Below are 25,417 nucleotides of genomic sequence, written 5' to 3' on the forward strand. Positions count from 1 at the left end.
TAATTCTTCATAATAGGACATTTGGCTATTAGAATTGTCATTTTGACTTATTCCAGGCTGTTGATAAATTTACCAATAATGCAGGGAGACCTTGGCACTTGTACTATACCTGTTTACTTCTGTGGATAGTTCTGCAGACTAATATAGTCTGGCCTTAATGGGGAATAAGTTCAGGACCAGCCTACAAGAGCAAGACCTTAATTTGAAAAATTGTCAAAACATGGCACCTGCCAATTTTACTGAGGATTTAGGTTTCTTCTTATAGATGTGGAAAATTAACAGGTAGTAATTGCTTTAGTAGTACAGTGTTCAGTAGCACCCACATGGTAGTTTTTCTCGCTCAATTTTATCTTGGGTTATTTGCTTCTGATGAGGTTGCAGCCTGACCTCAGGTATTTGTGTTCACACAGCTACAGCTATATACCAGTAGACTTTTTTTAAAGCAGCCTTAGTGTAGCAAAATCAGCCTCAAAAAGGTTAGAGTCGCTGTTCTTTGAGAAACTGTAGTTGAGTATCAAGTAAGTATAAATAATTAAATATGTAAAGGTATATAGAGATGAGTTTAGAGTAAATATTTTTATGATTCTCCAGTACAAATATATAAGAAGCTTTAGACTATTGTGGATGGGACAGTTCATGTAATAACATTTGGACGTTCTTTGGTCACTGACTAGGTGGTCTGCAAGACCAGCATTTTACATGCTGTTAGTTTTGCACTATCATAATATAATACAAGAAGGTTGCCTCACCTTCCATCTGCTAGAATCATAGGTTCACTAGCTCTGTATCCACTGAGGAATGAAAATCCTTTTCAAGCCTTAACAGACACTGACCATTAAGATAGTAATTACTACTTGGCAGTGAACTTGTACAGATTTAAATGTGATGACAAGAGTTAGCGATGGGGGGAAGTGTTTTCTTGACATCAAAACTACATTGTGGCCCTGCATGTAGATCTTTAGTGGCTTTTAGTTGCCTTAAAAAAACGAAATTTCTCTTCTTTTATGGCTTTTCTTGTCACCTAAGGAAGCTGTAAATTTCCTCTGCAAACCTTAATTCAGCTGTTGGTCTGGAGCTACTTAGAAATAAACTTGATTTTTAATTAATTTAAGTACTGAGGCTGTCAAATATCTTCTGTCTTATGTGACACTTTCCCTTGTAGTTTCTCTTACCACTGCACTTTGCAGTGTAGTTTTTTTCTTATTTGCCTTTCTAATTGCAAGTGAGACTCTTGTAAGGATTTCCATGTAGAGGGGGTCCTTGACTGGACCTGGGCAGAGCAGCAGGAGGTGCAAGGTGTCCCTGCCCCACTGGCAACAAGGGGCAAAATGTGTCAGAACCGGTACATTGAGAGGAAGGAAAAATGTAACAAAAGCATTTTTCCACATGCCCAGTAATTCACTATGTCACAGATCTTTCTTACTATCCTTGCAATGATTCCATGAAACTCAATGAAGATTGCATATGTGGATGGAATAGGAGACTTTTATCTCTATCACTTTTATGGTTACTTTTCATGGAAATAAACAGGGGAACTAAAGATTAACCCAAAGAGAAAGCACAGACGTGAGAAATAGCTATACCTAGTGGGCCAGTATGTCAGCAGTATTTGGAATTTAAATTGACTGCTTAGAAAAGATCTCAATCTTCCTTGAATAACTCAGGTGAGTTTTTATGTATGTGAAAAAAAGAACTACTGCAACCCTTCTTAGGAGGAACACAGATCACTGGCTTTGTCATCCAAGAGGTCAAATTATTCAACCATTGAAAGTACAGAGTATGAGGAATTCAGCTAAAAATTATGTTCCAAACTGGAAATCAGAAAGAATTATATTGTCTTCAGAGTGCTATATTGCAGTGTCCCAGTGCCAGCTCATATGACACAACTGGAATATAGTTTTATTAGGATAGCTTCAGAAATGTTTTACTCCTAAGTACAGTGCTCAAGCAGGCAGGAACTGGAAGGCTGAAATAAAATTTATTTTAAGGACACTTAGAAAAGTGTTAGGTATTTTACAGAAACTGGAACATTTGCTGTTGTGACAATGTTTGTTCTAACAGCTGTGAATTGCAGAACTTTGCATCATTTCATCATTATACTTTTTCATTTCCTCTTTAAAAGTGTCACAAAAACTAATTTCAGCCTATGCTATAAATCCATTTCCCCTTCTGTCTGCATGCACAAGACCTTTGCAAGAGGTGGAAAGATCAGAAAACCAGGATGCACCAAATAGTGGAGAATATGGCTTGCCTGGGAAATTTGTGAGCCTGGTACCATTTTCTGAGGTTAAGATGTACCTGCCTTTGTTTCTAATCACATCTTTTACCTGAGAATCATAAATAAAATAATTTATTTGCAGTTAAAGAATGTTAATATCTTCTTTCTTTTCCCTCTGCACACACGTTCAATATTCTGTGATTTGTAGGCAATTGATTGGGGAGTGTTTTAATTTCAGATGTTATTTCTGACAAAAGTCATCATCCAAGGATTTAAAATTCATTTGCTGAAATGAAATGCAGTACTATTCTGTGGCGACAGATCCCATTATGAGTGACCCATAGGAAATGTGTTAATTAGTCACAGAAGTTTCTGGGAGAGAGTTGTTGTGGGGTTTTTTTTTTTTTGATTGGTTGGTTTTTTGGTTTTTTTTTTTGTGGCTGCCTCTGAAGAGCTGCATTTCGGTATTCCATTAAATTAGTTATTTAATGGCATATGTCCATGACTTGTAGGTGAATGAAGTAATTTACTTTCTGTTTACATTGTCTCATACAGAGGTATTCTTTTTTCAGAATATAAAACCTAGCGGGGAGTTAGTCTGATAATATGAATGGGGTGTTAATCTGATTATATGATTTTTTTTATCTGTGCTATTCTATATTCATACAAAACAGGACAATCTGAACAGCTTTTAAGTTATACTCTTCATTCTGAGCTTGGCAAATTCATATGAAGGGCTGGTATAATGCTATGAACAAAATGTAATGCTTAAGTGTTCTCTATAGGTATTTGTGAGTTGGCCTATCATTTGAAATCTAAGAGACTTTAAATAAATGAGAATTTCACCCTTTATCTCCACAAATACATACATAATATTAGAAGGGTTTTTTTTGCAAAAGTGGACTATTTTAAAGCTTAATCTATTTTACTGGTTAGCAATATTAGGAAATGTAGATTATTTTTAAAATATTATTTCTTTAGATGGATTTTTGTTATCTGTAGATCAAGCTACCCTTAAAAGGACTGGCTTTGGAAAATGGGATAAAACTGCACTCTGTGCTATTGTTTGCAAAGGAAGATGGCTGCACCTAATCCTTCAGAATGGTGTCAAGTGTAAAAGAGCAGGCAGTCAGTACATTTGACAAATGAAGACAAAGATGAGATTATATGATATCATGGTTTGGTAAACAGTGCATGGTAAGGATAGTTTCCTTACAGTTATTAGAAAAGAAAACTTCTTTCTTCTCTTCACTTTAATGAATTACAGCTTTGAGATATTGAAGTTTTTTCTCTTCACTGAATGAAAAATTGAAAACTGAGAGCCTTTAGTGCAAAGCTGTTGCAATGCGTGAATGTTTTTTCACACTCTGCACTATTAATTCTTCCTGTAAACTGTGAGTGATAATGGCTTTCAGTATCTGTTATCCTAAAACTCCAAAGTGGTTGAGCAGCTGTGTGTTTGGTGTACAGTTTTAACAGTGGTGCTAATTGCTTAATTGACATCAAATATTCGTGATTCAGTAAAACACCAGGCTGTTAGGAAAGCCTGCCTCTATCTATATAAAGCACTTCTGTGTGGAGGAATGGAGTAACAACGTGGGTGAACAAGGCTATAGCTGATGCTGAGAATTTGTTGCTGTCAAATGTGTGGTTAGAGTGCACTATCCCTTTTAATCAAAAAGCATTTAGAAAAAAATATAAGAGAAGAATACTGTTCAGCAAAATGTACTTAGAGCCTGGCCAGGGCAGATTGATTGAGTTTTCAGCTGTACTTAGTGCATATTAATTTATTTGAGTAGTGTTTGTATTTTTGCTATTTGGAGAGAAAATACAATATTGAACTGAAGATTGTTGCTGGTGATTATGCCCAAGTTATTAGTTCAAGTGGAGAATAAGGAAGTGTCATTCAGTGTTTCCACCGATTCATACGTGAATCATACGTTAAAATCTCTTTACTAAAAATACATGGGAAGAATTGAAATCTTTCAAAGTCAATTACTTTTCCAGCAACTACCACTAGCATCTTCCTGTCATCCTTTTGCTGTAAAAACCAGTAAGTATCAAGCTTGTTGAGTATCAAGCCCCTTGTCTTTTTAGGCAGTACATTTGTTTAAATTAAATCTAGATAAAAATTACCAGAGTAGCATGTAGGTGACTCTCAAGCTGGTTTCTGTTTGATTTTTTTAAAATCAGAAAAAAATGAGCTGCAGAAATACTTAAACTCTTAAGATAACATCCTGTTAACTGTCTCTGTCTCTGTGCCTTTGTCTTTTGCTGGTCTTTGCTTTCATGGTTGCTGACACTGCTTGAAAGAGTAAAAATATGTAACATTTCATTGATGTGCTAATGAAACTATGGCTCAGTACATTGAGCTTTACACTAAAAATAGAAGCAGATAATGCTAAGGTATATTTATGGTTTCTTGGACATACTCTTAATGGGCTTAAGCAATGGAACTTAAAAAAAGAGTGAATATAGTTCATTGTTCTGGCAGTGGCATCAGACTGCTTTTTTTTAGTGACTCTGGTGTCATTCTTTAAGCTGTAATACCAGAACACTAAAAGAACTGTCAGATGAGGGTGTTTGGCTTTGGAGGTTGGCATTACCAGACGTTCAGTTGCTGTAGTTCGATTTCTTTATGTGGCTCATGTCCTGACTTACAGTGCTGTTTTTCTAAGAGTATCTTTTTCTGCTTCACACAAGTGAGTTGCCTTGTTGCCACATTGAACAGTGCACATGACTTTGTGCATTGCAGTTCTACCTCACTGGCAAAGAGAGCCTTCTTCCATGCTTAGTTATTTGTACTTGGACTGTGAGTGGTTTCGAGGTTTGAAGTTGTTGAATTGGGTTGCTGAAGTGCATTTATTTTCTGCACCTATTAACATAGTGAAAAAAAAATAATGTTCTGTGTTATCACATAGTTAAGTTAGATATTGTTTTATACATTTGTGGTAAATTTAGCAATTTGTGATAAAACCAGATGAAATTAAGCTAATGGAAGAGATTGTCTTCATTTTATATCAATGCTTAAAGTAATACTTTGCTTTAAGGATACAAATTCCAGAGTGGTTGGTTTACATAGTGTTGACACATTACAGGGCTCTCAGACCTGCAAACACTGACAGTAGTGGCAGGAGGGTGCTGTTTAGAGCTCTGTCATCCCAGGTTCATAGGTAATTTCAGAGGCCTGTTTTAACTGAGTCATGATAAAGACTCAATCTATCATTGAAACTTTAAAAAGTGATTTTTTGAGCTAAGAGCCTTGTCATGCTGTCTTGGACTGGCTCATAATAATTGTGAGATAAATTGTTGACCTAGGCCTCTATAGAGGAAAGTGGAAGCTGAGGGATTTCTTGGCTTTCAAAGGTTAGATGGCATTCCCATTAGCTCTTTATCATTTCTGAACTTAGGCACTTGATTTATCAGGAGTAATGTTTGTGTTGCATGTCTGGAATGCCCTTCCTAATGAAAAACTAAAATGTGTTGTACAATTATACAGGAATATCTCACATTCCCTTACATTCCTAGGGGTATTAAGTGGCACAAGTGTCTGTAGATAATTTGTGTGTGTTGTACATTTGGTGCACTGAGAAGATAAAGTATTAATGGTAAAATGGTAAAAGATACCATGTTTTATTACCATAGAAGTAAGGTGAATTATGGAAACATCATCATGCTTAATAATTAATAACTTCCAAAATGTTTTGGCTTGCTCAAAGAAAGTTACCTGGCCTTAAGAAGTGGGCGGGCTGAATGACACTTCACTTTTTGACAAGTCCACTGGGTGGTAAGGGAGAAGTTGTTTGACTGGAGAATCAATGTAACTTTTATACCGTCCCATGTCTCAGTTTCAAGTCTATGCTAGATGGGAAAAATTTGTGTGTGCACTCCCACTGAGCCAGTGGCAGTTATGTGGCTTAGCATAAACCTTCACTGAGCTATTGGTGTGTCTTAAAAGAGTCGTTTGTACTTCCTTTGTGAACAGTGTCATATAAGGTATCAGGTGACTCAATTTATTGAGAGGTGAACACATAAGAAAAACATGGGGTTTACTTTTGGTTTTAGTTTTATGCCTAGTGTTGCAATTTTTTCCTTTGGTCCTATCCTTCTGAACATAATGCCTTCATTTGTCTGTCATGTGTAAGAATCAAGTAATGATTTTGAGTCCGTAGTGTCTGCTTCTAGTATCTACTTCTGTTATGGCAGAAGCTGCTTTTCTTTAATCTTTCTGCTTCACTTTACCTTTTACTTGATGGCTTCTACTCAGCTATTTTGTGGTTAATAGTCTGAGTCCAATAGGTTTTCTTTTTATATTTTTGATGTTCCCTCCAATGTCAAGTCACGCACATCACAGAGATAATTATTAGCTTAACTGCTCTAAATCTGCAAAGTATCGCAAGATTTTATACATCTATTCCCAATAAATTATGTAGAAAGTGATCTTCAGCTGAGATGCACTTACAGGCAGTGGAAAAATCACATAGACTTGAATTGATAAAGAAAATGTTAGGGTGAATGTTTTCTAAGTTTGAGAACTAGATTTTGTTTTAGGCTTACTAGCCAAGTGTGTACTAGTAGAGTAAATGATCTGTAACTATTGACATTAAGACTGGCTAGAAAAGAGGGTACCATGTCTGTATGATAAAATTCTGTCAAGAAGGTACAAGCTGCTTTGGGGAATGATGCTTTGGCTGTGTAGATGACCAAAGTCACACTGTTTGTTTGGAGTTAGTTTGCTCAGTGTCAGTCTGACAGTTAACCTATACAGGCAGACACTGATGCCCAGGACATATTTGATGTACTAATTAAATGTAGCTGTTGAAGATGCAGAAAAGAGGCTTCCCTCTAATCTAATTAATGAAAGTCTGTGTAAATGCATCAGTACAACATAAACCAGAGGTTCTGAGTTTAAATTATAGCATATTTAAATTACTCCAGGTTTGACCATATGATGATGTTAAAGTTGCTGATGCCTGGGCTTCTCAAGTGTTAGAAATGTGTGCTGTGCTTCAAAAATGTTTTTCATAAGGTAGGTATGAATTAGATTGTGAATAAGGGACGGTCATTTTATAATTCATGGCCCCCCCAAAAATTAACTTCTAAAGTTAAAAAAAAATGCTTATTTTGGTTCTACAGTGATTTGAACTTTTTTTTTACAGTTAATAGAACACAGAAATACTAATTTTGGGGGAGCTGTAGGTGTGGTAGAGTTTGATGTGAATGTGAGCATTTGGCGCACCTACTTTTTTTTCTACAGCTGTCTGTGAAAGGGAAGTGCTCTGAGCTGACAAGATGAGGTCTTTCCTGGCAACCTAAGAGTCTCTAAGCTTGTTGATGTGTGGAGAAATGATTACTACTAGTATTTCAGAAGGACAGAGTTTCACTTTGCTGCAAATGAAATTCTAAGTTATGGCTTGCTGGTCAAGATGTCAAGTGTTTGTCATATATTATTTTAATTAGCACAGATTTTTGTCAGTGGTAAAAAGAGAAACAAACATAGAAATACTTACTAAATACCTAATTTTACTGAGAATCTTAAACCATTTGCCCTTTTTTCAGTTATAAACAAAAACATCAGAATAGTGATTTTCATGGATGCTCTCATTGCATTTTGGGAAAGTGAAGTGCAGTTAAGGCAGGGTTTTGACATTTGACTTGGCTTTAGGTGTTTTGGTGATCTTGAGATGATGCAGAAAAGTGTGAGGGGTCATGTGCTGGTGGCTGTGTATGTGTTGATGGTCAGGCATGTGATTAATTAATTGAAAGTGTGACTTATGTTACTGCAGAAATACAGAGTAAACTAACACAGTAACTGTATTTTTTCCCCTGTAGTGTGCTGGAGAAGAGAATTGGGTGGACAGTCGGACTATTTATGTTGGGCATCGTGAACCACCTCCAGGCGCTGAAGCGTACATTCCACAGAGATTTCCAGATAATAGAATAGTCTCATCAAAGGTACCAATATTTTCTTTCATTCTTTTAGATAAATCAGCTGAAGTTATTCTTTCTGTTCATTTATTTGAAGATTTTTCTTAGGCTTCCTGTATATTTTTCCTTTCCACAACCAGCAAAGGTAAAATGAAGATATCTCAGATTTCTTCTAGAGAAACTAATTGCTAAGTTGCCACTAAAATGAATAGAAATAGAATAATTCCTCCCATGTTTACTCTAGTATCTAGTATAGTACAGTCTTTGAGTAATAAGCCTTTCAACAAAGATAAAAGCAATTTTCGTTTGAGGCAATCTTGAAGTAAATAAAATCTTCCTAAAGAAAGACTGCATCCTTTGTACTCAAAAGCAATACCTCAAAGTACTAGAAATAATTTAATTTGTTGAATACTTAGATTCATCATACTCTCTCCCCCGTAACAGTGTCATTGCCTTCAAAAGCTCTTACTGTTTCTGTGGGACTTTGTCAACAATCTTTGTTGTTCACTTTAAAGTGCATTGTACTTGAAGTCTTGGCAGTGTAGTACATTTGTGCTGTTTAGAAACCTTCCAGTTGTCCCTTACCTTGTCAAGTGAGTTTTAACTTCCATAAACTCCAGTAGCTTTTTGTGAGCAGTTGGGATGTTGGCACTTTCCAACTGGCTTGCTGTAGCCAAAGGTTTATACTGCAGTGGCATAGAAATTTGAATGCTTGCACGTGATGTATGGCTTACAACTCAATAACTCCCAAGTTTGCAATATACTTAGATTTTAATCTTCATGAGCTCATAGCTTCAGCTAATGTGAAATAATCAATTCAAAACAATATCTCCTTTACTGAGAATTTATTTTTGAATGTCTCAAATCCCCAGCCATTTTAAGAACCTTGGTAGCATTTGATCTCAAGGAACTGAGTGATTACCCTCATGGACCTGAACACTTGCCAGCCATTAACATAATGAGAACCAGACTTTTCACAAATGGTGTGTCAGTTCTCATGTGAGCTTTTCTATTTACTTCCTTGTTACCATACTTCATTCGAAGAAAATGTACTAAGAAGCAGTGTAGTATTTAGGCTTTTTTAATTAGATAGAATGCTTGAAAGGTAAGGCATATGAAGTACAGCTGAGGTACAGTCAGAAACAGTGGCAAATCCTATGCTCTACACAGGGTATTTGCCTTTTGAATTATGGAAGGGAAAACACAATGCAAATTTCTGTACTCTGACATTTTTCTTACTTTTTTTGATCTCATCTGAGATGTATGTAAATAAAGCTGTTGAAGTTACTGCTGGTACTTTTCTTGAAATAAAAAAAAAATCCTGTTCAACTATGTTTTGACATCTTGTGATTATTAAGTTAGTGGAAGTTGCAAGTTGCTTTACTTTTCAGAGTAAGATTTTTTAAGTATGACTTAAATGTGCATTGAACTAGGGAATTCTTGCCAGCAACTGGTAAATATGTATGACTTCAACGAGTTCAGAACAGAGACTTCCCTATATTTTTATTTGGATATAAAGCATATTCAGTTAAATATTTTAAATGTTTAGCTATTTAGCTGTGAACTGTAACTGTAAATAGTCTTTCATAAACAGAAAGTATTAGTGGAAATACAGACATTTTATATATACATGATGTTTCTTAGTTCTTCTGTTTGTTGATTAAACTTAACCTCATTTAAAAAATAAAATATAGGTTGCCTTTGTGGCAGTAAATACAGTGGTGATATTTCAGGAGGGAACAGAATTCATGTAAATGCTTTATAATATTGAACAGTTCCTTAGACTGCTGAAAGCTGTTTTTGATGACTGTTGCCTGTATATGAAAACTTCTATGCTGTCCCTTTCAAGTAAACTGTTATTCCCATGCTGCATCCCAGACAGCTTGAATAAAGCACCATTGTAGCCTGACCAGCATTTGTTCTGGTTCTGTAAGCTGCTACCTCTTACCCTTTCACCCATTCTAGTCCTTTGCTTGTTCATGAACCCTCTGGAGGAGGCACCTATTACAGTGCAGGGAAAGCAGACTTGAGTTTCCTACTAAATGCTCAAATTAAATTAAAATTAATTAATTAATGCAAAATTAAGAGGGCAAGTACATAATCGTTAGAATAGAGTAAAGGTACATGTCTGTATAATGTTACCTCAACCATGAAGGATACTTCCTTCATCTTTGATCAGCAATACAGACAGTAACTTTCAGCTGAGCTTTTATAGGTGTTTAGTGCTTATGTAAGAAAGTGTATGATTGCTCTTCAAGGATGAAGAACTCTAAGCTTCCAAGTATAGACTCTACCAATTTAAGACAAACTGAGTTTCTAGAAAGGGTAGTTGAAAAGCATGAGTAAATGTCATTAAATAGTCTGTCTGTATGCTGCTTTACTAAAAAATGCCATGTCATATGCTCTGAAAAAGACATCAGCTAGCAGTAATATGAACCTTAGACTTTACTGGTCCTTCCAAAGGTACATTGCTATACTTCACCAGAGGCTTCCTGCTGTCAGCAAGGTAATACTTTGATTCAAGTCCAGACAAATATTTCATGTACATTGCAGTGTCACTGTGGAATGTGGTTAATGCTCTGTCTGCTTAATGATACATCCATGATTGTGAAAAATTATACAGGGACGGTCCTTGGCTAGACAGAAGTGTTCTATAGATTTGATGTGTTAATTCAATCATGATATTAACAATATATTGCAAAAGGTGCAGGTTGAAGTAGTAAAAGACAAAATCTCACATCTTCTGGACTGTGCATGAAGTTCCTTTTACATTCTAGAGACAGTGACCTTTGCACCATGGATTCTTTTGTTGATTTAAGTTTTAGCTACTTCAGCTGCCTTGGGTGTTGGCCTTTGAAGTGGCTGTTATGTGCCCTTGATTGAATTTATCACATGATGGTGCTGCAGCATGGAAAAATGTCAGCTGGTAGAAAAACCCTAATGTTTCAAAGGTAGAAGAAAGAAAGTAATTGAATTGGCAGGGAGGTGGCTTGATCTTTTCTGAAAAAAAATTATATACATTCTGGTACTATTTACTTTATGGTAGAATTTACAGATTAAAAGGAAACTAAGTTAAACAAGGCAGCAGTAGCAGCTACCAAAACATGGTGAGAAACAACCTCTTATTTCTGAAACAGGATTTTACTTTTTGGGAAAACTAATAAATTATAAAATAACTTTATAGTACAAAAGTTCCTTAAGGTTCAGGCTTTATATTATTGTGCTGGGAGTATGATTTTGTATTTAGTAGTCTTTAATACATTTCTCCTCTGTGAATTCCTTCAATACTTTTTAATCACATGTTAATTCTCAGAATAAAGAATAGTTCAACTGTAGAAATGTTTGCCAAAAGAAACTATGAGGCTTCATTTTAAATCTTACTGCTAATTTGAGTTCATATTCCAAATAATTGAATCCAGTCATTACATAACAATGACTGTTATTCCCTGTTTATAAACTTGTTTCTGTTGATGGTGTTCCACCATATTCCTTTCCAGGAGGGATAGCCTTAGCCTGTTCAATAATTGTTTGTGTGAAAGCTGCTCCATGCCTTTGCTCAGGTTTGGTCTGTACCTTTTCCCAAGCCAGAACGAACATGCACAGATCATTCAATACATAGCAAACTATGGATTTATGTAGTGGCATGATGATGTTTTTAGCTTGCTTTAATTTAATGTTTTTCAGTATCCAAATTCCCCTTTCCTGAAGTTATTCTAATACCTTTATAGAATTAATGTGCTTGAAGGAGCTCATTTGTTGACAAAGTAGGGGTTTGCACTTCTTGTTCTACCTGAGTCAATGAACTGAAGACTGATTGAATGTGTACATTTCTCTTGAACACAGGGAAAAATTGTACTGAAAAGAAATTTTTTTTTTTTAGGCGGCAACATGGAGTTCATAGGAATATATTTAATTACAGCTGCTTATGGCTTTTGGAAACGCCTCCCCTTCAAAAAAAAACAAACAAAAAACAAACAAACAAAAACCTAAAGAAAGAGACAAAAATTTCAAAAATTCCTGGATGGTTCTAGCCCATTTAATGAGAGCCATAAGAATTTCCTGTGTGTCTCTGACAAACCTGACCTGGAAAAATTAGAAAATTCACAAACCTTAGGCAGGAGAACAGATTTTCCTCCCCTCTCACCCCCAGTACCACCCAATAGAGGAAGTTGGGTTAAGGAGACTTACAAAGACTTTGACTCTTCAATTCAGTCTGTGGGTAATCAACACACAGTATTTTGCCTTGGTGGTCCTGTCCAGCTGCAAACTTTTACTGTCATAATTTAATAAAGAGAAATTTTACAGCTACAGAACCCACTCGTGACTGAGTCACCAACGTAATTGGAGGCAGCAGGGGTTATCCTCCTGGAGGATGCTACTGAAGAGTAGTGGGATATGACTCTTGCATGAAATAAGAGATTGACTCTACAGTGGATGCAGAGCTATTACTTGAAGAATTTGCCCTAAAGAAGTGTTACTAGAAGCAAATTACACATGAAATTATAAAGTGCTCATTTGTGCTGTAGCTTTATTTCCTGGTCTTCCTTATAGAAAAGCAGTAAATTGAACTCGGGTGGGAAAACAGTACTGCTGTTATTTCCTACTTTGTAATAGTATAAGCTATATTCATGGAGCAGAGATGATCCTGATTTGTTGCACAAGTGATGCAGTCTTCTGTTGTCTGCCTGTTTCCTTAGGACTTTTCATCAAATACTGATCCAAACATTGGTTTCTGTGATAGTGGCCTGCGACAGTAATGCTGTGTATTGGGAATCCTATACATTGCAAGGGAAACCTTAGCTACCTTCCATGCTAATCTGATTGAGATGACTCACAACTAATCAGAGTGACTAACGGTTTAATAAAGTTAAGTAATTCTGACATGTTTCAGCAGATGTTGTTGAAATATTCCTTTCTTTCAGCAGAAATTCATGCCCTTGTACTGTACCTCTTCTCTGCAGCACTTGCTCATAGTGCTATTATAAACATGCAAAGACTGGGTATGCTCTGTTTTCTCATTTTGTTGCCACATTTAGATAAAATACTGAAGCTTAAGGAAATACTAAACCACCTCTATCAAGATGAGCTACTTGGAACCCAGCAGAGACCTAGGCTGTCCCACACTTTCTAAGGTCATGCTTCACAACTGCAAGGCTTTGTCTGGCCTCTCTAGGGCCATGACATAGCAGTTTCAAGATGAGTTCAAACACAGCCTTGAGCAATGACATTTGAAAGTCAGAAAAGCATCCAAAGTCCACAGTGGAAAGAGGCATGGTCATATGTTTATGAAGCTGCTAAATAACTGTGTAGCATACTCTGCGGGGGCAGAGAGGGTGGGTAGATAGAAATATGTATGGGACAGGGACTAATGCTGCGAATGTTGTGCGTGCCTTTTACTGATCTATTCTGAAAGCAGCTGTAATGCTGAGCTCCCCATTTCTGCCTGGGTAATCCCTAGACTCCCAGCCCCACAGGGGGAAGCAGGAGGTCAGATCTGATGCTGCAAGGGCTGAAGAGTCAGATGTGCCCAGCCCAGAGACTGAATGGGGCAGGAGTTGTTAGAGATGAAAAGAGTAAATGGACTTGGCTGGCACTAAAGCTTAAATGCTTCTGAATCAATTGGACTCTCAAAGGAGCCAGCTCAGAGATCTCAATACCTGAGCTGCGATGGGAGTGCATGAGTGTGCACTTCTTCCAGGCACAATAATACACTTTCCTTCTGGGGATAACTGTCAGTGCCTAGAGAGAGCAAGGAAAATCTCTTCTTTGCTCTTGATGATCCTGCTCAGCATGGCATTGCCAGGTCAGAGGCTCTTTGAAACCTCCCTTGTGTTCCCAGGAGAAGCCATTTATGCTTCCCATGGCTCAGTCCAGGGTTATTAGCAGTATTTTATCTTCTGGTGGTACTGCCCCTAACCGAGCCTTTTAAATTTTTTGTATCAGTGTGGAGATTTCATGTAGTGAAAGAAGCAAAAGAAGGAAGGAAAACAACAGGTCTAAACCTAATGCCAGGGAAGACAGGTATAATTCTTCGCTCCTTACAAGTGAGAAAGTGAAGCTTGCTTGTTTGCACATGTTCTTTCTTCTGTTTTTCTCGTATTCTCTGTGACTTCTGTCTTCAGTCAGTCATCCTTGCTGTAAGGTTTTGGGTTTTTTTCTTTTTGAAAACTATAATTACATAATTACAGATGCTGGGGGATTTCTTTGTCAGAGGAGCTGGAGTTTAATAGCATCTGTATAATAAGACTGAGAGTTGCTGAACAGGGACTACTAAAGATAGACTTGTTTGTAATAGAAGTCCTGTTTTATTACCAACTGTTTTTAAGAAATCCTATGCCAAAATATGTGTGTTTGTTCATCAAGTGTACCATTTGATCTAACTTCCCCAAATCACTTTAATTTTTTCCCTTTCTCTGAACCTAGTGATGGTTATTTGCTTGTAAAAGCCCTACATGTAGCAGAGCTTTCACTGATCCCTGTGTTGTGAATGACCTTGTGATGTGGAGAAACAGGAGTTCCTCCCTCAGTGGAGGGATAAACACAGTGCAGATTGTGCATATGTTAATACTTTTGTTAAAATATTGTGTCTTTCTACATTCATTCCAAATTGTCATAAATATGACACAACACTTTTCAAAATATTAAAGTTCTGTTGAGTAGCATATAAGCACAGAAGTCTGAATTTTTTTGCTTCGAGTCAGAGTCTTGATATTAGTTTAATACATTAAGGAATATAGATGAGTTCTGCTATAAACTTCCTATATGTTTATAAGCAAGTCACTTGAGTTAGACAAGGCATACTCTCAACTCACTTCTTATGGTCTCAGATAATTATTGATTTCCTGTTTTTTTATATACCCTTTGCCATAGTTTTCTCTACCAGTTCTCTATATTGATAGACAAACGGTGTTTCAAAAAAGTAGTATATTTATAACTAAAACTGCCTTTAAAGAAACAGTGAAACTTTTGATCAGACGTTTTTCGGCTCTTCCATTGAAGAGGGCTACCTGTATGTATATAATATATGTAATATTTATATTTTTTGATAACATAATGCTATGTAAGCTGATGTTATATATAAAATGTTATGTCCTAAAAGTACCTAAAAGGAGACTACAAAAAAAGCTGGAGAGGAACTTTTTACAAGGGCGTTAAGTGAAAGGACAAGGGGGAAAGGCTTGAAGCTGAAAGAGGATGGGTTCAGATTTACATTGAGGATGGTGAGGCACTGGAACAGGCTATCCAGAGACGTAAATTCTGCATCTCTGGAAGCATTCAAGGTTGGTTTGGATGGGGCTTGGAACAACTTGGTCAAGTGGAAGGTGTCCCTGCCCGTGGCAGGGAGGTTGACACTAGATGCTTGAGAAGATCCTGAACGTCCTTTTCCACCCAAACTATGTTCTATGCTATGCACATGTGCCTGCAATCTAGTTTTTAAACTACAGCTTTAAGAATACATTGTTTCTTGGTAATTGATAAAAAATGTGTACATTAAAATTATTGAAGTCACCATGGACACTGTCATGCTTGCAGCTAGCCTCTCTAATGCAGTAGGACACAAATGACTGAAAGATAAGCTTTTTTCTATACTATCCTGATTTTATTATCCTCAGGATGGATTTTTTCTTTTTTTTTCCAGAAGGGATGAAAATCATCATAGGAAGATGTCTATGAACCAGGGCTAAACCAATATAGTAGATTTTTTTTTTTTGTTATAATAGTTTAAAACATTTACAAGAAACAGTCAAAAAGGTTGAGTGAAAAGAGTGAAATCAGGGTGTGTTAGAAGAGAGGTGGTGACTATTTAAAACAAATAATCTCTAAGAAACTGAGGTGTTGACAAAATTCAGTGTGAAGTGCTTTTTCGTACAGCTTCAGCTTCTGATGTAAAGTGATTACTTAAGAAACTCTCCCTTTTTTTTTTTTTAAGAAAATATCTGCTTCTTAGGGTGGAAAGAGTAGCTTGAAACGTGAGCCAAAATTCTGGCATGCAGATGCCAGATGAAAAGGTCAAAATACAGTGTGAAGAAGCACTGTATTTTACACTCTTGAATTAGTGTTACTGGCTCTAACAAAGAGGTGCTGCAGGCAAGATGGTATCAGTAAAAAGAGCAAGATGGAGCCAGGGGCATGGGCAGGAATATGCCAGCACTGCAGGTGCTACTGCAATTATAAATGGAAAGAAAATCTACTTGAATGATGCTGTTTTGACACCAGATGAATCTTGCAGACTCTTGCACAGTGCTTCAGATGCATCTTTTGGCACCGTGTGTTCTTCTTTCAGCTGCATGCATAACTTCTACTGCTTGGTGTCTGATGTGTTGCTTCCCCTATGCAAAAAGCACCCGTGTGCTCTGGCCTCTAGGTCTTTTGTAGCATTTGGAAAAGATCAATTAAGTCATCTCCAGCTTGAAAGCTTATCTAAATAGTGTGTAACTGTTTGGATAAACTTATATCCTTCAAGTGAATTATATTGAATAAAAAGATAGTTAAATATACATAAACTACTTCTCAAGGGTTTACAAAGAGCATGACTAGAAATTATCTGAACTCTCAGCAGAGTAATCTGATGGATTTAATATCATCCGTTTTTATGACTTTCCTTTAAAAATTTTTGGTTTGTTCCTGCCTAACTAGGGTAGAGAAAGTACCTTGAATGCAGCAGTCATGAGATAAATCTTGTTCTGAGTGGCAGCCCCTCTGGTTGCTTCTCTGGGGAGTGATTATGTTGCTTAAACATTACTTGCCCATTTGTAGATACTGCTCTGAGCTACTAATGGCTTGGGTAAGGGAAGGTCTGTCTAGACCTCTTAGTGTGCTTTCTTGCCTAAACTGCAAAAATCATTACTGCTCTGTTAAAGATGAATGGGCAGAATAAAGACATACTTAGTATCCCCGAAACCCAGAGTCATAAAGTGCTAAAAATTTGTCAGATTGAAAATAAAATCTTAAGAAGTGTTAAAGAAGCATCCATTTTAGGAAGCACTTCTCAACCATAAAAGTGATTTGTTCCCATCTTATTCACTTTTATTCACCTAAGAGGGCTGCTGATTAAAGGTGGAGCTGTGGTAGACCACATCTTGGCAGGGAAAGCAGTGAGCTAAGGTTAGAATATAAGAAGGATTGGATACTAAGGGTAAAGGTGAACAACCTTTTCAAAGATTGTTGTTTTAATTGATTTACTTGCTTACTCAATCAGATATTTTAAATATCTAGTCCAACAGTAAAATGCTATTACCAGACATTTAGTCAGATAACCCTGTAGGAGATACAGGATGGAAATTACTACATAAGAGATTACATTTTTATTTAATGAATGATGGTTTGAGGGGCTTGTGTTAATCATCAGACTTTTAAAGATGACCCTCTGCCATGGGAAAAATAGTATTTCTATCAAAAAATCGAAGCAGGAAAATGGAAACAAATGCTTTTGATTTTTCTAACCCAGCAGGTAGAGATTCTTAAAAAATAAATGGATAAAGTTAGAAAACAAAGGTAACTTACCTGATAATGATGAAAATATGCAATTATTGTCATTTAATAGAATCCACACGGTCATCTATCATAATAGCAGTTTTGAATGATCAGCATTGTTTTGCAAGGAAAAATAATCAAGTCTAACTTGTTCTCTTTGAAAATTCCATGTAGCTGGATAGTGGGTAGTGCAAACTGCATTCCTGCCTCTGATTGCAAGACTAGAACACTTGATTTTTGAACTGTTGCATGTCTGCCTGCCTGAGTTTTGGTTTGCTCACAGGTGATTTAATACTGAAGTAGCTATTTTGGAGGATTAAGTGGTAACTTAGGGCATATTTAGGATAGATATTGATTTTTGGAACACGATAAAAGAACATTTCATTCCTATGTCTTACACGTGTTTAGGCTTTAATTCCTATAAGGTAAAAAGATTGCTCTATATAATGGGGTTCCATATACATTTAAAGCATATTTCTCATGGATACTTTTTGTCTTTAGATATAATAGAAATACTTTCCTTCTGGAGCTCTGTCTGTGTTTGCCTTCAGGGCAAAATTCAGAAGATGTCTAGCTCATGGAATAATTCGGTTATCAGCAAGTATAAGTGCAATCTGCCAAGAGGAGACAAGGCACATTTGTAACAGAGCAAGTAAATTAGGATAAGCTTCTTAGCCCATCTCGTTTGAAATGAAAGTTTTATTGGAGTTGTCATTTTATTATGTGTCAAAGGATAATTTGGATAATAAGATGATGCAGTGCTAGTTTTCTCAAGCCATTTTTCAAACCTTTTCACAGGGTTTTAGCTGATGTTTTTTTACATGTGTTTCAATAAGCAATCCTTGCAATGTTTTTCTGGAGCTACAGAGTGAGCTGTGTAAAAAGGCTGTAGTTGAACCTGCTGCAGGGCAGGGGATGGGGACTAGATGATGTTAAGCTCCTTTTCCACTTTTACGTGACTTTGTATATTTGAAGATTTTACATTTTCTGTTTGCAGCTTTATATACTGTTTCCTATGTCATTTTACAGCACTTGTGGCAATTTATAAGATCAGTACAGAAATGCAGCCACTTGCTCTTATTCACCGCTGTAGTTTATCTTGAAGAGTATTTTTGTGTCCTTGCCGAGGAACAAAAGAGGAGCTGACAGCTTTTATTTGGTTGTTTTCCTATTACTGTGTAGTTAATTCTGAGTGCCACCTATCTCAAGTCATGAACATAACATAAAAGTGAATCAGAACTGCTCTTTGAAATCACTAAGGTGCCTTGAAAATCCATTAAATAAACCATTCCATAACTAACTCTGGACAAGTATTGTTGCTAGTTAAAAGTTATTACAATCCCTAGTACAAAGATGATCACAGTTCAGAAAAACTATACTATTCTGAGAATGTGTGATTGTCAATTAAGATTCAAATTCGGTGAATTATTAAACTAAGTAACGAAAATACTCCTTCTTGTTTAGCTTAATCTTGAAATGTGAGTTATAAAATTGAATGTGAGTAATATTTCCTTCAAACACTCATAATATGTGCATTTGTTTTCAGTACACGTTTTGGAACTTTATACCAAAAAATTTGTTTGAGCAATTCAGAAGAATAGCTAACTTCTATTTTCTCATCATTTTCCTTGTTCAGGTAAGCTATCCCCATTTTCTAGTAAGTTCTGTGCTCTTTCTAAAATAGGGAGAAATTGAAAAAGGTTTTAAAATTAACTGATTTTGAGGACCATGGAGGTAAATAGTTTTACAATGATGTTGTGATAAAAGGGTTTTATTTAATTTCTAGGTTGTCAATATGAATTTAATCTGAAGAGAATTTGACAGCATCACTAGTTGGATGGCAAGACATGTCTTGAAAAAAAATGAAAAGAATGTCTGTAATTTTTAATTTGTAATGAACATCCAGATCAGTAAAACTGTTTCCACAAATTCTGTTGATGACACAGTTTTATTTGTTTTGCAAAAATAATTTAATTTATAATAAAATAATGTCTCAATAGCAGTTTTCCAACTGTACTGTGATCAGAGCCTGTGAGAACTGAAATAATAGGTATTGATATGATGCTTGCTTACAGAGGTACAAAAATACTTGGTTTTGAAATTAGTCCCATGAATACCTAGTGCACTGCTTTCTAGGTATCTTAATTCTAAACATGTCATAGTCACTTATTGTGTTAAATAATAAAAATCTTAATAAGTGAAAAGCTGTATTGCTTTGCAGACCAGATTCTGTAGAAACAAAGCAGTGCAGATTCCCAGGACAACTTATATTTTGTCATTTGCACTCCCTCTGTGAATTCTGCCTCTTTGTTTATATTTGCAGAAGCCCCAGCTCAGTATTTCAGAATTGACTCTTTGCATGTCTAAGAACAGCTTTATTGTATAACATGTAAAGCCAGTGCCATGCTAATTTCTAATGGTGCTCCATAATTCTGCTTCCAAAGCTGCAACTTTCCAGTCTAATACTACCTTAAGCTCTTGCAAACAAATATTTTTGAGGCATTAACGTCTGATGTTAATGTGATCTAACTACAGAATTGCATCTTGTTATGGAATCCAGTTTTCAAATTTTTATCTGTCTAGTTAGTACACATTCTTAAAGTTCTGTTGAAGTACTGTTTTTTTCAAATAAAATCTCTTGATGTCCTGTAACATATTGATGAAATAACTTGGGAGATCCTGCTTGAAGGATTGATTGCTTACATTCACAAAAAGGTAACCAGAAAATATTTGTTCTTTTTGTTGCAGTTAATTATTGATACACCTACTAGTCCAGTTACAAGTGGACTTCCACTTTTGTTTGTCATCACTGTCACAGCTATCAAACAGGTGAGTAATGTCGTGAACAAAAGTAAAACTAAAGAGAGAGTTGGGTCAGTTTGTTCTGCTGTCCAAGCAATGCCCCCTCCCAGGCTCTTGCCCACCCCCAGCCTGCTGGTCTGCCATGGGAAAATGTTGAAGAGAAAGCCTTGATGCTGACACTCTTCAGAAGTACCAAAACACTAGGTTGTAACCAAGACTGGTTTAGCCCCAAGTACAAAGCACAGCAGCACAGGACTGCTGTGAAGGAAGTTAACTGCCCCCACATAGACCCAAAACAGAGGATGATTTCAGTTGTCCATTAACAGATAACAGATAACTTACTACCTTCATAGTCTTTATGCTAAATGCAGACTTTTCCTTCATGAGTCTCCAAGAAGCTATGGAGAGTTGTGTTTCTTTACACTGGTAACTATTCATAATTGAGTATATTCTGTACTTAAATTCAGCACTTCTTGTTGAGCGAAAGTTGTGATATATGCAAGAACTAGTATTTTAGTGTGGCTTTGCCACTTTTAAGATTTTAAAATGTTACACTTTAAAGTCCTACTGTTAGTAGTGACCTACCAAAGCCTGGGTTATGAATGCTGTGCCTGGTACTGTTGTTCTGTGTATTTCCTTGATTTTTCTTACCAACAACTTTTGTAGATTTTGAGACCTTCTTGAGGAGCTGTACCAAGCCCTGGAAATATATTACACTAAAGTTTTAAAGTCTCAGTGGGTTCCCAGATTATTTTTGAGAGCATCTAAGGTAGTGATGCTTTTGTTCTGCATTGAATTTTCAAATGTGCTCAAGAGAGTTAGACCTAAGAATGCTAGGACTACAGGTGGTATTTTCTGTCTCTTAAGCACTGATGACTTTGTCAGTCCCAATCTTTGTCATATGGGAGGACTTTTTCAATAGAAAGTTGAAGATTCCCTATCCTTTAGTTTGTCTGCTTGTATAAAACACAAATTCATAGGGTAAATGAGCACTAAAGATAGGGTACTCTGCAAAGTTTCTTGAAATAAAATTCTTCACAACTATATATTGTATATAGAATGAAAAGGTTTGGCTTAATTGTATGGCAGTCATCAAATACGACAATCTTTTGTCATGTCATCACTTTATCAACTTGCAGGATAAAGACCCATTCTTCCAAAATATATTGCCTACACTACTACCTTCCTTGTCTGCTTTTACAAATACTGTGCACTTACTCGAGTCAATAGAGCATGAGCAAGAGATACCAGAAACTGTTCTACACTTTCAAAATGCTTGTTCATCCAAATGTCTTCATTAAAAGATGGTTTTGTTTTTTCATAGATATCCAGCATAACTCTAGTATTGACACGTATCACAATTTCATCTATTCTAGTGAGAATACTTTTTCCCTTACAGTGATGAAGGATAATTCTTAAAATTTTTCTTATAAGCTAGAGCTATTCTGTGTCTTTATAGTCAAATGTGCATCACTGCATCATTCCATTTCACTGTTTTCTAGGGTTATGAAGATTGGCTCCGACATAAAGCTGACAATGCAATAAATCATTGCCCTGTTCATTTCATTCAGCACGGTAAACTGGTTAGGAAGCAAAGCCGAAAATTAAGAGTAAGTAACTATGTCTTAACAGGTTTTGTAAGTCAGACTTTATTTCACCCTTCTTGTACACTTCACACATAAAACAAGTTATACAGAAATGTAGGAAGATGATGTAGCATTTATTTCATTTAATGATTAGACCTACAGTATACTAATTTCCAGTTTTATGCCTCTGAATAAAATATTTTTATAAAATTAAACTTGTAATGAGTTAAACCGTCTAATGAGATTAGATAAACCTCGTTTATTATCATCATTCTAAAATTTTATTTTTAATGTTACTATTGCTGATTTTATCAGGCTGTTTTGCTTAACTGGAATTAACTAACTCCTTCCGTAGATGTTACTTGCATTTTCCGTTTTTAACTTGGAATTTCTTTCATAGTTTATCTTTTCTCTATTTCCTGTCCACTGTGATTATCACTGAATTACAGGATGCTTTGGGTTGATAGGAAGCTTAAAGATCATCTAGTTCCAAACCCTGTGCCATGGGCAGAAACACCTTGCACTACACCAGATTGTTCAGAGCATTATTTAACCTGGCCTTCAACACTCTTTGGGATGGGGTATAATTACTATTATGCACATTATAGTTTAATTAAGGCTGATTGTGACAATCAGTGCTATGTATAGAGATACATGCATACATACAGACAAAACACATTCTAAATATTTTCTCAAAACCCATCAAATCACAATTTCTTCATTGACCTTGTGAATGCTGCTACATTCCCTTTTCAGTATGTTTTCAGAAATTAGTTTTTGCTTCTTGATTTGTGCGGGTTTTTTGTGACCAGGTGAACTTCACATTATTTTCTTTAGAATTCATAAAATTTGATAGATATTTGTTTGGAATTTTCTTATTTTTAATATGTTTGTTTGGATGTCTTTTTCTGCTGTGCTGTTTTTGGGCATAAGTGTATCAACAGTGTTCACAGCCTTTCTGCTGTGACCTTCCATTTGAGTGGGATAGCTTCTGCCTAGGGCTTCCTGGTAATAAAAAAAATCAGGACATCACATGCTTGAGAATTCCAGGTGTGTTAAACTATCCAGTTAAATATTCCAAACAAAAATAGTCAAGTATCATGCAACTGGATTTTGAATTTTAATGGTTAATCTGTTAATCATATTTTCTTAATTTCTCCCCTGCTTATTGCCTTTCAGAGGGTGTTATTGAGTGACTAAATGATAGGAGAGACAGACCTTGAAAATACTTGCATAGGAAGGGATATCTATGTGTATTTGTAAATGGGTGAAATTCTCAGATCTATATAACATGAGAAAACAGATTAAGTTGCATAAAGTAGACCCCTCTGCACCTAAAGCCTCAGGACACTTGATTAAAGAAGGAAAATAAGAAACCCTGAGTTCTATTTCACACAACCTCAGCAACGGCTGAGGTTTGCAGGCATCTCTGGAGGTTTTCTGATCCATCTCCCAGCTCCAGCAGGACAACCAGGAGCTGTTTGCTCAGGACCCTATCTAAACAGGTTTTAAGTCTCTCCAAGGATGGAGACTACACCTACCTCCCTTGGGCAACTGTTCAAGTGCTCAATCACCAGCGCAATGAAAATGAGGCGAACCCTCCCATATTCCAGGCTGTTCCCACTGCCTCAGGTCCTGTCACTTTCCACCAGAAAAAAACTTGTCCCTGTCCTCTTTGCATCCTTAGCTGACATAGCAGCAAATACTGGAACACCTTTTAAATTCTATGAAGATGCTATGTGTTAGTACTTTTATTTGGTTTGAGTTGAGGAAAATGAGAATTTCATACCTGATTGTTGCAGGTATGCTTAGAGTTTGTGTTCTCCTGTGACGTGTGTACAATCTGCAATTTATCATAGCTATTGGTTAAGAAAAAAAAAGAAAGCCTTTCTCATATATAGTTAGATACATGTCATTTTTTATAATCATTCTAAAATTTTATTTTTAGATGTTACTATTCCTGATTTTTATCAGACTGTTTTGCTTAACTGGAATTATGTGACTTCTGCCAACTGCTAAGGATAGTGGAATTTAGCTTTATAAGCATATAACATGAACAATGATTAACCTAAGTCTTATAATAAATTATGATGTAAAAGTATATTGAACAGATGTCGACTTACATGAAAAATAGCAAATATTACATATTTTTGATAGGATTTTTTATTAAAATCTTGATATCCTTAGAACATGGAGTATGTCTTTGCCACTTGTTTAAGCTCCAAAAATGTGGAAAAACATTCTTCTTGAATGATTTACAAGAATATTTTGAATTTGTAATTGGTTGGCTGTTCTGTTGCAACATTTTAACGTGCTGTAAAATATTGCCTATGTTACCATGAATAAAAATATTTTGCTCACCTTTAAACACAGATAAAAATAGGGTGGACTTCTAGTCAAAAATTCTGCTAAAAATGTATTCTGTTTTCATCAGCAGATGAAATTATTGGCTTTTTCAGCTGTGTTTAAGAGCAGCTCACATATCTTGGTGGTTTGAAACAGTTTTGTTGTATTTAGTCTTAAAATAAGGATAATATCTTCCATCTCTCAAATAATGTTGCAAAACTTAATAAGACAGTACTTTCTCGTGGTTTCCTGTAGAGGAAAGCCAGAAACAATAGATCTCAGTCATTCTACAAGGTATGATTCAGTTTTCCAGAGATATCTCTGTTTTTCTTTACTCTTATGGTAAAATCCTAGTGTAAATAAAAGTTGTTGAATTTTCAAAATATTTGTGTTAATCTAGGTTTTAATTTTCAATTCTGAAATATGGGCTGCTACATACATGCATTTTATTTTCTTGTGTTTTTTCCTTAGGTTGGAGATATTGTAATGGTAAAAGAAGATGAAAAATTCCCATGTGATTTAATATTCCTATCAAGTAGTAGAGGAGATGGAACATGTTTTGTTACAACAACTGGTTTGGATGGTGAATCCAGTCACAAAGTAATTAAATGTTCTACATTTCCTTTTTAAGGCCAAGTTTGCTTTTAGTTTTTGACACAGATCACGATATGACTTCATGTTTATATGTAAGCAGGTACACTAATGTACCTTTGGGTAATTTATCTTTCTACCATCTGACTTAATTTCTCTAAAAGTAATATTATTTTATGAGAAGTTTGAAGACTTTATTTGTGATTTTGTCTGTGTCCAGTAAAGGCATGCAGATTACAATGATAATACACTAACTTTTTGTACTTAAATGTTTTCATTGTGACCTGATTTATAAATACACTGCAAGGTACTTGCACATCACTGTAGAATCATTAAAAAAACGGTTGGAAAAGACCATGTAAGAAGATGCCCAAATAGGAGCTTTCAGAGATGCTTCTTATTTGAATTACGAGCTCTTACATAGAAGTTAGTAAATTTTATGCTGAACTGCACTGTATGTACAGATTAATGT

The 25,417-nt window shown here is 35.9% G+C and overlaps 1 protein-coding gene across 7 annotated transcripts in view; it reads left to right on the plus strand.

Moving 5' to 3' along the window:
* The window catches only part of ATP11A (ATPase phospholipid transporting 11A), a 115,483-nt gene that overhangs the window by 47,602 nt on the left and 42,464 nt on the right, over window positions 1-25,417 (plus strand). For 6 of the 7 annotated variants that reach the window (XM_058849100.1, XM_058849108.1, XM_058849125.1 and 3 more), the window contains exons 2-6: window positions 8,051-8,173; window positions 19,167-19,256; window positions 20,369-20,449; window positions 21,925-22,032; window positions 24,826-24,954. In XM_058849100.1, the coding sequence (XP_058705083.1) occupies window positions 8,051-8,173; window positions 19,167-19,256; window positions 20,369-20,449; window positions 21,925-22,032; window positions 24,826-24,954 (531 nt within the window). The remainder of the gene's footprint in view (window positions 1-8,050; window positions 8,174-19,166; window positions 19,257-20,368; window positions 20,450-21,924; window positions 22,033-24,825; window positions 24,955-25,417) is intronic. The other variant, XM_058849116.1, reaches the window with a different exon arrangement.

The sequence above is a fragment of the Poecile atricapillus genome, chromosome 1 (genome assembly GCF_030490865.1).
Source record: "Poecile atricapillus isolate bPoeAtr1 chromosome 1, bPoeAtr1.hap1, whole genome shotgun sequence".
In the NCBI taxonomy this organism is placed as follows: Eukaryota; Metazoa; Chordata; class Aves; order Passeriformes; family Paridae; genus Poecile; species Poecile atricapillus.